A 12,486-nucleotide genomic window follows, 5' to 3' on the forward strand; every position below is an offset into this window, starting at 1 on the left:
GGAACTAACATAGCGTTTTGATAACTATCGTAGTACTCACTAACCACAAAAGTGTGCAGGCTATCAAATATACTAAATATAGTTTACTTGGCACGAGACAGAGTACATATGCTGACTGCAGTCATTGAGCTATCGATGTCAATGCTTAGTAAGTGTGCGTAGTCTATACAGGCATCAACCTAACTAAAGATGATTCCAACCAGCGCTGGCTACATTTTCATTCACGCTGCACAACGCTAACGGATCAGATCATTGAAAATGTGTTTGAAAGAGAATTTACACATTGAACAGCTTCATAATCCTGTTAGTTAAATAAGTAAATGCTAATTTCCTCGAGATGAAGGGACTTCAAAGTAAAGAAAATATCAGTTTTAAATGGGAAACAAAGTTTTTGGGCAACTTCAACACAATAAATAATAAAGTACATCATATATCTTGAAGAAAATGTTGGGATCAAAAAATTTGATGGTTTATGATGGATAAACCATTTTGTAAACGAGTTTTATGTAATTAAAACCAGTTTTTTCGTCATTTAAGTTAAGTGAATAACAGGAATAAAGTAATTTCTGCAATGTAATTTGAAGGAAGGTATTACATTGCATTTTATTACACATAAATGGGAACAAGAGAAAATGTCAATGATTGCGGGAAAACCTAAACACCAACAATGCAAATACGGGATTTCACTGTATTTAGGGAAAAAATGGCTAGCCAAAATCCAAATACCAGAATGAGATTCGAACCAGGGTTTTGCCTGGAATGCAAGTCTAGTATCATACCACATCACCACCTTGCTTCTTTGCACCAGAGTTCCTGTGTGATTATACCGAAGTAGGGACAGGTGTTTACATGCATGATTTTAACAGTAAACCATAGGTTTATATGTTTTGTAAAAATTATTATAAATATGTATTTTTCTATCCCACGATTCACCTTTGAGAAAACGTGTAGGAGTAAACAAGGAAGTATTTGTGAAGGAGGGGGGGGGGGGGGGGGGGGGAATAAAGCTATGATAAAATACTTACATGGACCATTATCACTGTTAGGAGCTGCAAAATGAGCACACAAAACCATGTTAGTATGCACCACTCACTATTTGTATCTATTAATAAAATAATATTGCTTTCTAATGAGCATTTATACACAATATTTTCACTTATTGGAAGTTTTTTTGCCAGAAAACATTGTCCGTCTCACCCACCATTTGTGATAATTTAGCTTAGGTATATGGGGTGTGTGGATTTGTACGGAACAGTCCTACGCTGAGAGTTGATGTCGACCAGGGTTGCACCTACCCTTACCCCGCTCACACCCCATCTCCTCCCACCAACATCTACTACATCTGACACGTATTTCTAAACCTTCCGCCAGAAGTGTGTGCGTGTGCATAACCCCGCCGCCATAAGTAGAGGATGTCATGTATGCCAATAATATTTAATTGACCTAATCCATCTCTCTTCCACTCGATTGGAACAACCATCGATTTGACTTTTTCGAGGCACATTAAACTTGAAACACTCCCATTCGTTTCCTACTTTTCCTATCATCGTCCTATCCTTAAACAGAATAACACAGATTGGAAGAAGTTAAACAGCAAACACGCATAAAAGTTATAGTTAAAATAATCTCTTCGTTGAAGCAATAAACATATTTGAATTAATGAGTGCAAATAAAGGTAAATTTATCAATTAAATTGTAGATTTCATTTCACTCCTTCTTTGTATCCATACAAAAAATAGTGATAATTCAATAAAAAAGATTCAATTTTATTCATAAAAGCATGCAATAATTTCGTCAATGTTTTGTTATGACGTTTTCACGTTGAACTATCGTCCGTAAACCGACTTTACAGACAACGATTTTGTTTTTTTGGATAAAACGTAACGGTCGAAGGAGACCCCTCCCGTGCGGCCACTGCCCCGTCCCACCTGTGCTGAAGTCCAGGCCGAACTGCTCGTCCTCGTCGCCGCCGACGATGCTGTAGACGAGGCGGCGGCCGGGGGCAGCATCCGCCCGCAGGGACACGGGCAGCGGGGAGCCGGGCTCCGCGCTCTCCGGCACGCTGGCCGCGTACTCCCGCCGCTCGAACACGGGCGAGGACTCGTCCGTCACCCTCACCAGCACGGCCACCTCCGTGGAGCACGGCGTCGCGCCTGGGGCAGCGGCCGACACACGGACAAACCTCGAGCGACCGTTGTCTGCAGTAACCACGTTTGTATTCCATCAAGACTTCTATACTATTTATAAATAAAATTGCAATAAAGTTAAAATATATTTTTCTCTTTCAGTACATGCATAATACTCCTGAAGAACAGAACATACTCCAAGTCAATGTACACAAATTTTATACAGCACCAAACGTACATTTTACAGATTGAAATAAATACAATTTTACAAATGCTAGACCTGTGGCAAAAAAAAAAAAATTAGTACTTTACTACTTTCTAAAAGGATTTCAAATGGAAGAATATAACAAAGGTTTAAAAACTACAGACATATCATTTTAGAAAAACATGCCTTTTCTTATTATTTTTTTTTAAATTGTATTAAACATCCTTTACTACGTGTAATTATTTATCCTTGGAACAACTAATAACTTATCACTATAACTTTCTAGGGATTGCAAAAACATGTATATTAAAATGGTATTTATTAATGATTTTTTCAATTTTTATTAATTTTTTTTGTTTATCTCATTATCTTGTTTCAATGTATTTCGTAAACTCTTTTATTAAATCATTATCATTGTTCAAATATTTACATTGCACAAACAAAGCTCCACATTTACAACAACCTGTATCTATCTTGCTACTGTCTCCACTGTCAACTGTCTCTCATTACCAACCTCATGACAAAAAGCAACACCTTCGCTTCACTGATATCTAATTGGTTTGCAAATTCTGCAAACAACTCTGGCAACATACTCATTCAGAAAGGCATAAACAATCAATTCATTATCGCTACTGTTTGGTACATATCCTGATATTAAACTGTTATCAAAGCCTTTGAAGTCTGGAGAGCTAATCTGTCCTTTTTCCTTTTGCACTTATTCGACACTCATTTTTGCCAGCATTACTATTCACACACATCTCACTGTAGTCTTCCACACATTCACTGCTTCTATAATTGGCATTGAGAACAAGGTATATGATTTTATATTTCTACGTTTTTTATTAGTCTGTCATAGTATAAAAATGAGATTGTTTAAGATTTTTTCTGTAAGTCACCAATGTAAAAACTATAGACATTACTTTATGATTTTATTTCTAGTCCAATTTCATTTTTAAAATACAGGATTTCGGTGCTAATGTTTTTAATTTTATAAAAGCTGTTTTGTAATACTTACTACACATAAATAGTGGTAAAAATATATGTGCTACATTTTTACAATAAAATAAATTATGTTAAATCAGTCTAAATCAGACCAATAAAAATAAATTAGCAAGCATTTGTGGTTTGAAAAGTGATTAAATAGAAGAAGCATAGTTAAACAAATAAAATTAATATTTATTGCAAATTTTGTCTGGAAATAATGACAGTCCTTGAATTTCAAAAATTAAAAGATTACTTTTTTTTCATGATTTGAATTAAGTTTTGGTCGAATGCTACTTAATTCCATGATTATACTTTCGGTGTTGTACGGTGTCATGACGTGCTTTTCTGTGTTATTTCCGTTTTATCGCAATCCACCGTGTCGACAAGCTATAGATAGAGACCGGAAAAATTCCCAGATTCATTTAGATATACGCTAAAATTCAAATAAATATATTGCACCTTTAAGTTGCTTTTGTTATTGGTTAACTGTTTCTTCTGGATGACTCTTGGGCCAATGGGAAACACTCAATTAAAGAAGTATCGCATCACAGGCGAACCAGTTGAGACGACACACGTGTCAGCAGCCAATGAACGGCGTTGTTTTCCCGAGCATGCTGAGGACCGTGTATAGTCCGTCCTGAAGGTCCCTCGAAAATGCGAATTTTTCCAGTCCCCTAGGTATAGAAGTCTCGTGTTCGGGAAAGACGTGAGACGAGGTTGAAAACGGGCAGGGCGCAGGCGCGGCAGGGCGCGCACCTCCGTCGTAGGCGGCGACAGTGAGCTCGTACGGGGTGCCCGGGCTGCGGACGTGCCCCTCCAGGTTCTGCTTGAGCTGCACGTCGCCCGTGCGCCGGTCGACCTTGAACAGCTCGCCGTGGCCGCGCGCCAGCTCGTAGCGCACCTCCCCGTTCTCGCCCTGGTCTGGGTCCACCGCGCGCACCTGGGCAGGCGCTTCGCTGCTCTCCACCGCAGTTGCACTCCACACTCAACCACCAAAACACTCGCAAATTCGCACCCTGAGTACAAGACTATCGTAACTCAAAAAATTGAGTTTATGAGATATTTTTACCATAAGCAGGAAAACATCATTATCTAGGCACTGCAACACTATCGCAATATTATATTTACTTTCACGGGACTAATGGCAAATAATGTAGTGTTGCACTCTGGAAAACATTATATAAGAATATGTGCAAGACTATGGCATCTGAGTTGTGATAGTATTGCACTGATTTTTGAGTTACGATAGTCTTGTACTCAGGGTGCAAAATGTTGAATAACGTTCTAATCAAATCCAAATGTGCAATGGAATTTTAATTTTTAAACTGATGCACAGTGCAGCAAAATGAAACAGAGAGAAATATATGCTGGATAAACTTTTACATTCTATCATAATGAAGTTATGTAAAATGCAAGAAAATTAAAAAACATGGCAACGCATTTTCTTTTAAAACAATAAAATAATACATTAAAATATTTTTTGTTATTCCATCTTATGGAATGCATAAATGAAGAGTGACTTCAATAACTTTATAATTATAATATTATTTTTTTTTTGTTACATAAAAATTGTAAATGCATTTGAAGGAAGCAATTTAAATAATATATCTGAAGCTAGTTTTGTACTGGACTTAATTACTTAGTGATGGTAGTTTTAGTTAGTATTTCAATAAATCATGATTTGTTCATCAGACGGACTGGTGCTCACCTGCGCAACGACGTCCCACTTGCGGGCCGCGGCGGGCACGGCGCGGAAGTACGGAGCGCCGACGAACACGGGGCAGTTGTCGTTGACGTCCAGCACGGTGACGGCGACCGAGGCCACGGCCAGCCGCAGCTTGCCCTCCGTCGAGACGTCGCCGCTCATCGCCTGAGAGCACCGCCCACCACTCGTACCGCAAGTCCCTGGGCCGAGCTCCGGCTACCAGTATATTTTTTAAGTGAAACGTTTCAACAGCCGACAGGGGTGGTTGAGGCGACGACTCAGGAGAGCGTGTCAAAAACACGGGAAGCGCTACTCTCGAAACAGGGTGCTTTATGGCGGAAAATGGATAAGGGGGAGTAACAACTAAAATAGCGAGTCAGAAAACTGCACGACTCGTTGCAGTTCGACATGTTTGTCACAACGGTGAACCTCCATCGTGTACTTTATTGTTCAGTTTAATTATTACTGAAGTGTTCAGCTTCACTTCAACAGGATAGAAATTAAGAAAAATTATTAACCTAGTAACTTTCAGAGGTACACTTTTTTATTTTGCTTTATTTTCTCTAATATTTTTTTTCCCAATCTTTTTCCTCGAATATTGAATCCATTGAATACTAAGGTTTTGAAGGTTATTATAGATATATAAAAAATTATTAAATTTGAAATGTTGAAACTAATATAAAATTTGTCATGAGTATCGAAAATCAAAATATCCACGAATATATCATATTTTCTGTAATAAATATCTGCTGTGTGTGTGTGTGCGTGTGCGTGTGCGTGTGCGTGTGCGTGTGCGTGTGCGTGTGCGTGTGCGTGTGCGTGTGCGTGTGCGTGTGCGTGTGCGTGTGCGTGTGCGTGTGCGTGTGCGTGTGCGTGTGCGTGTGCGTGTGCGTGTGCGTGTGCGTGTGCGTGTGCGTGTGCGTGTGCGTGTGCGTGTGCGTGTGCGTGTGCGTGTGCGTGTGCGTGTGCGTGTGCGTGTGCGTGTGCGTGTGCGTGTGCGTGTGCGTGTGCGTGTGCGTGTGCGTGTGCGTGTGCGTGTGCGTGTGCGTGTGCGTGTGCGTGTGCGTGTGCGTGTGCGTGTGCGTGTGCGTGTGCGTGTGCGTGTGCGTGTGCGTGTGCGTGTGCGTGTGCGTGTGCGTGTGCGTGTGCGTGTGCGTGTGCGTGTGCGTGTGCGTGTGCGTGTGCGTGTGCGTGTGCGTGTGCGTGTGCGTGTGCGTGTGCGTGTGCGTGTGCGTGTGCGTGTGCGTGTGCGTGTGTGTGTGTGTGTGTGTGTGTGTGTGTGTGTGTGTGTGTGTGTGTGTGGCAGGAGCGAAGGTGTCTCACCTGTACCACCAGCTCGTGCCGCTCGACCACCTCGCGGTCCAGCGGCCGGCCCAGCGTCCGCACGGCCCCCGACGTGGCGCCCACCACGAACATGTCGGAGGGCGTCAGCAGGGAGAAGGTCACGTGCTCGTTGAGCGCTGCCCCCAGCACGGTCAGGACGGCGAGGGTCAGGGCGCGGGTCGAGTTCTCCGTCACCGCCACCTCGTAGCGGTCCTTCTGGAACCTGCCCGTCGTACCACCAACTTTATTTTTCAATCGGCGAGACGAAACTGTTTTCATGTCATATTTTTAGCCTAATTTACTTTAAAAAAAAACATCCCTTTGTAAAATATGTTCTGTTTCAAATCACTAAAATATATTTTAAAATATTTGTGTTTGTAAGAGAACCCAATGTAACAAATGACATGTCGGTGTTTACTTCAGCTGTTGACAAATCTAAAGGGGAACCATGGCCCGGTGAGTACAATACACACCTGAAGTTGGGGTCGTCGGCGCGCACCCCGATCACGTCCACCCGCGCGATGCTGGACAGCTTGCCGTCCGACGCCCGCACGTGCAGGGAGTTCCGGGCGCGCACGAGCTCGGGCCGCGCGATGCGCACCTCGCCGCTGGCCGGGACGACGGCGAACGCCCCGCGCGGGTCCCCGTCCACGAGGTCGTAGCGCGGGCCCGCGGCGCCGCCGTCGTCGTCGTCGTCGTCTCGGGCCGCGACGGTGGCGACGAGCGCGCCCGCCCGCGCGGGCAGCGCCACGGCGGCGCGGTACCGCGCGCGGGCGAAGCGCGGCGGGCAGTCGTTGGCGTCGAGCACGGAGACGCGCACCTCGGCGGGTAGCGCCGCGGCCAGCCGCGGGCGGCCCCGGTCCTCGGCGCGCACGTGGAACACCAGCAGGGGCGCGGTCTCCCGGTCCAGCGGAGCGGCGGTGCGCACGGCGCCTGCGCACGCCAGCCCGTCAGCATCTTCCGATACATGCAATCAGCTCACAAGAATATTGTTTGTGCTTTGTAGTGACAATGACTAGGAATTCAGGGGCGCAACAACAAGGGGGAAGGAAAGGGGGGCAAGGGTATTTTGCCCCCCCTATGAAACCTTGAAGTGGTGGCAAACGGGGAAAAGGAAAGTGCTGTGTAATCAATTTTTAGATAATAAAACTGCTTAAATAGCACCATTTTCCACCTTGAAATACAAATTTTCCTGGGGGAGGACCCCCGGACCCCCCCCCCCCCCGCTTCAATAGGGGGGATCGATGATTCTTTATAAAAAGGTATACTGCACCCCCCTTCGGAAATTTAAATTTTGCACCACTGACTAGGATACATAATTCAAAATAGGTGTCATAATCAAAAAAATTGTCAGATCCAGGGAAATGGGAACTTGTACTTCTTTAAGTGTAACTTTATAAGTACTTTGTTTTATTTTCTTAAATTCCTGATGGTCGCGAGAGAGAGAGAGAGTGGTGTCCCGACCTGTCCGCGGGTCGACACGGAAGAGCCTCGCGGCGAGGCCCGGGACCAGGCTGTAGGCGATCAGGCCGTTGGGGCCGGAGTCGGGGTCGCGGGCGGAGACGACGAGGGACCGGCGCCCGTCCACCAGCACCGGCGAGCCGGGGGCCAGGTCCTCGGGCGCCGCCGCCGCGTACACGGCGCTCGGGAAGCTCGGGGCGTGGTCGTTGCGGTCCAGCACGTGCACGGCGAGCAGGCAGCGCCGCGACACGCCCGCCTGCCGGGGGAGCGCCGACCATCGTGACCTGCGGTCCCTGCCCTGGGTCGTGTCTTTGAATATATATACTGTATAGAAGTCGCGAGTGGATAGGATTTACTCTACGTTTTTCAGGAGCGTATGATGAGCAGCTTGGGAATTTCACCGCCTGCAGTGCGCTGCCGTAACGCCCTGTATCGTCTCAGTTGTTATTTACACGTTAGAGCGCAGCACTGTCGCCCGCTGTCATTCCCCCGCACCCCCCACCTATCATTCACTGCAGCTCAAGGTCGTTCAACGGGTGGGGGGAAGGGGTGTTTGAAGAGTTCGACACTTGTCCGCTAGGGACCACCACAAGTCGATGCCCTAGAGATGGTGGCGATTGCGGCGGTGAATTAACCAACTACCTCAAAACCGTATTAGAAATTTTAACCTGGGCTGGCGACTTCTATACAGTATATATATTCAAAGGTCGTGTGAAGGGAATGGACCCCAATGTAACGCACGGGTTTGCGGAGAAGTGGATTCAATATTCGAAGGAAAAGATTGGAAAAAATATATATATATTAGAGAAAATAAAGCTAATTAAAAAAATGTACCTACCGATGGAGGTAAGGATGGAAGACACTCAATTATAATGAAGCAACTTGATATTGCAACCTCCGTGTGATATTCTCGGAAATATACAATTACTACAAAACTGCAAGTACCCTGCAGAAAACTCACTGGCTCATGGCAGTCGCAGCTCCAGATAGCTTTTCCAGAGCCATAAAGTTTTCATTTGTTAATTTTTTTGGAGGGTATATTTATGTTTACTTAAATACTCAGATTCCTATCATATATATTTTTTTCATTTTGTATTAAATTATTAAAGTTTAGTATTTGAGACCATAAATTTGTAAATATTCTAAGGCCAAACTCTGACTTATTCAATGTCATATTTTGTACGATAACCCCTCCTGAAAAGTCTTCCTGAAGCCGCCCTCGGCTCATGGCAATGTTTGCCACGTTTTCCACATGCTAGAAGTTTGTATTTCACCACTTAGGGGATAAAACCTGGATAATCTTGATAGGAGGTGAGTGAGCTGATCACCCAAGCACCACGGCCACCGACGGAGATCAGGATGGAAGACACTTGATTAGAACGAAGCAACTTGATTTTGCAACCTCCGTGTCATATTCTCGGAAATATACAGTTACTACAAAACTGCAAAGATTGGAATTGAAAATTGTCATAAGGACTGAAGAACAAGACAACAGCTAGTGAATAAACCATTAAAATAAAAATTCATAATAATTGTGGGTAATTCCTACAAATTTCGATGAAAACAGAATACATTACACCAATTTAGAAGGCTCTTTCATTTTAGACATTACTTAAAATTAAATTTCAAGTTAAAATTATAAACACTGGAAAAAATATTGAATGAAAAAACTAACAACAGTTGCTAAATAAATTTAGAAAGCAACGTACGTAAATACATATAATTGTGTTACTTTAACTGATATTTAAATTATGCAGTTTAACGACGTACACAAACACATAATAGACAATAATATGAATAAATAAATTTAATTGAAGGCATCCATGAGCTTCATATGAAATTGTCAGCAGGTGAAGTAATTTCACGAGAACCTTCAACCGCCTGTAACACAATCCTTAAAAAATAATATAATACTATGAGCTGATGAACTGAGTAAACAGTGTTCAAAAGTGTGATCCAAATAATAATAGCCAAGGATAGTCAAGATGCAAAGGTTAAATCAGCAAGTATTTAAATTAACACATTTTGTTTTAATCATGGGCAAAAGCCTCATGTTAAATCCTCATACAATTACACAAACCTTCCACTTCATAATAAAAAGAAAGCATATTGAGATAGTTGTTGAAACACGACGCACCATGTTGGTCGCTTGGACTGTGAGGTTGTAGAAGCTCCGCCTCTCGTAGTCGAGCTCTCGCCGGGTGACGACCACCCCCGAGCTGGGGTTCACGCGGAAGGCTCCCTCGGCATCGCCCGCCGCGATCTCGAACAGCAGCGAGGACATGCTGCGCACTTCCAGGTGCGCCACGAACTTCCCCGCGGGCTCGTTCTCGTACACCTCGGCCGAGTTCTCCTGCCGCGCGAACCTGCAGCCGAACATGACATCTGGGCGTAGCGTGTCGTCCAACAGGAACCACACATAACTTAGAAACACACAACTTAGAACAGTCATAACTTAGAAAACTCGAAAAAATCCACATAACTTAGAAATGTCATAAGTTAGAACAATCATAACTTAGAAACACACAACTTAGAAACGTCATAACGTAGAACCATCACAACTTAGAACTGTCATAGCTTAGAAAGTAATAACTTAGAACTATAACAACTTAGAAACACGTAACTTAGAAAAACGCAATGCAGAACCACGCAACTTAGAAACTGGTGATGACAGAGCATTGTGCAAAGAGGGGGAAAGGGTACCCTCAGAAAACCCTGCTGCCTCACAGCAACGACATCCACGTACGTACCTCACTTGCGAATAGGCCTGTGCGAAGTTTAATGCTCGATTTGACTGCCAGTAAGTTTACTACTCATTTTATTCGAATCTTTGGTTGTGATGCAAAACTTCGAATCTGATGTGAAGCTTTGCAGATTGTGCAAAGCTTTAAAACATTGGAAGCCCAAGATTCGCTCATGTAAATACTCAGTTTTTTTTTGTGTTGTGTTGTATTTGCTCGAATAAGGTTGGTTACTCGTAAAAATCTGGCACTCAGTTTTCTTTCATGATCACACAATATTAATATAACGCATGGTTATTTCATAACTTTTATTGAATGATTTTTATACGTACATAGGTTCCAAACAGTTAATTACTTAATCAGTTCAAACATTACAAACATTAAGAGAATTAATCTTTTCACTTCAATTCTGAACTTTATAAAATAAGTTTAATACAGCTTCACCAGGAACACTGTTCGCTATTTTAAACATTTGATTTGATATTTTCTCCGCATCAAAAAAAGGTTGTTTAAAGTTTGCAATGTTTGAACTGATTAAGTGATTAGCCAATTACATCATTCATTAAAAATTATAACATACACTGCATAAATTTAATATTGAGCATTTTAAAAGCATACAAAAATTTTTTAAAGTAACTAACTTTATTCAAGCAAAACATATATAATACAAAAAAAAATATTTTTTTTAGTGAAACTTAGGCTTCCAATGCGAAGCTTTGTATCACAACTGAAGCATCAAATAAAACGAATAGCAAATTTCCTGGCGAAGGCAAATGAAATATTAAAAAGTGTTGAAAACAATACAATTTATTATGTAAGACTTAGTTTACATGATTATTTTTATTATGTATGGTTCTAACATTTATATTAGTTTGTGTGAATGTTTGTCATGTTGGTACAGGAAGTGCTTTTTTTTATTAATGGTGTAGCCGGTTGCATCCTTTCAGAAACATGTTTTGTGTTGTCTTTCTCTGCTATTAAAAGTCGGCAATAGAAGTGACGTGTGCTATAAAATAGTTTCACATTGATTTACATGTGTATCTGATCACAAATACCATTGCCTTCTAACAAAAAGAACTTCACGTGATTCGCTCGGTCGAAGCTTCGCGCAGGCCTGGCGGTGTGTGTTGCACGGGCAAGCAGTCCCGGAGAAGCTGAAGACGGGATTAAAAATCTGTTCGTGTACGATACAAACCTTATTATTGTTGGAAGTTATGTATGACAGTAGATTAAAGTACAATCGCTTGCATCGCTTGCAAAATTTGACTTTAATTTCCTTTGCTCGTTTATGGAGAATAATATTATCCTCGCGTGTCACTTGCCTTTTGACTCCACAACCTGATGGTGACGTTTGACTTTTTTTTTCTTCTCTAAATGAGATCATTGCTGTTTGCAGTGTTTTTTCACAAGTATCTTTCCTTTTCCAAATCCACTACCGTATTGCAAAATGTACACATCATTATCTGCTTATTAACGAGATGGACGGACCCACCTGGGAGGGGCGTTGTCGGCCATGGTGACGACCACGTGGAGGTGGACCGTGGACGAGAGGGGCGGGGTCCCGGCGTCGGTCGCCCTCACCACGAGCATGTACTCCGACACCGCACCGAGGTCCAGGGGCTTGGCCACCCGCACGTCCCCCAGCGACGGGTCGACCACGAAGGCGTTGCCGATGTTGCCTGCCCAGGCAACACGGCCCCAAACGTGACAGAAAAATACAACCTATACAGAAAACTTGTTTAGAAACTGTTCCTAAAAAAAAAAAAATAATATTTTGCAGTATGGTAGTACCGACTAATAATATAAAAAAAAGTATGCTTAACTTGTCCTTAGCTAATACAAAATTGTTAATGACAGTCATTGATTTCTACTGGACATAAAGCAGAGTATTAGGACAATTAATAAATTTCTGTTTTTTTTTATATTACATTCAAATTAGAA

The 12,486-nt window shown here is 42.7% G+C and overlaps 1 protein-coding gene across 1 annotated transcript in view; it reads right to left on the reverse strand.

Annotated features, from left to right (window-relative positions):
* The window catches only part of LOC134537242 (fat-like cadherin-related tumor suppressor homolog), a 199,064-nt gene that overhangs the window by 35,244 nt on the left and 151,334 nt on the right, over positions 1–12,486 (reverse strand). Inside the window, exons 13-21 of the mRNA XM_063377510.1 lie at positions 12,038–12,224; positions 9,942–10,170; positions 7,808–8,060; positions 6,817–7,276; positions 6,344–6,566; positions 5,024–5,185; positions 4,072–4,255; positions 1,929–2,153; positions 1,026–1,049 (exon numbers count right to left, since the gene is read on the reverse strand). Coding sequence (XP_063233580.1) covers positions 1,026–1,049; positions 1,929–2,153; positions 4,072–4,255; positions 5,024–5,185; positions 6,344–6,566; positions 6,817–7,276; positions 7,808–8,060; positions 9,942–10,170; positions 12,038–12,224 — 1,947 coding nt within the window. The remainder of the gene's footprint in view (positions 1–1,025; positions 1,050–1,928; positions 2,154–4,071; positions 4,256–5,023; positions 5,186–6,343; positions 6,567–6,816; positions 7,277–7,807; positions 8,061–9,941; positions 10,171–12,037; positions 12,225–12,486) is intronic.

Source organism: Bacillus rossius, chromosome 12, assembly GCF_032445375.1.
Source record: "Bacillus rossius redtenbacheri isolate Brsri chromosome 12, Brsri_v3, whole genome shotgun sequence".
Lineage (NCBI taxonomy): Eukaryota > Metazoa > Arthropoda > Insecta > Phasmatodea > Bacillidae > Bacillus > Bacillus rossius.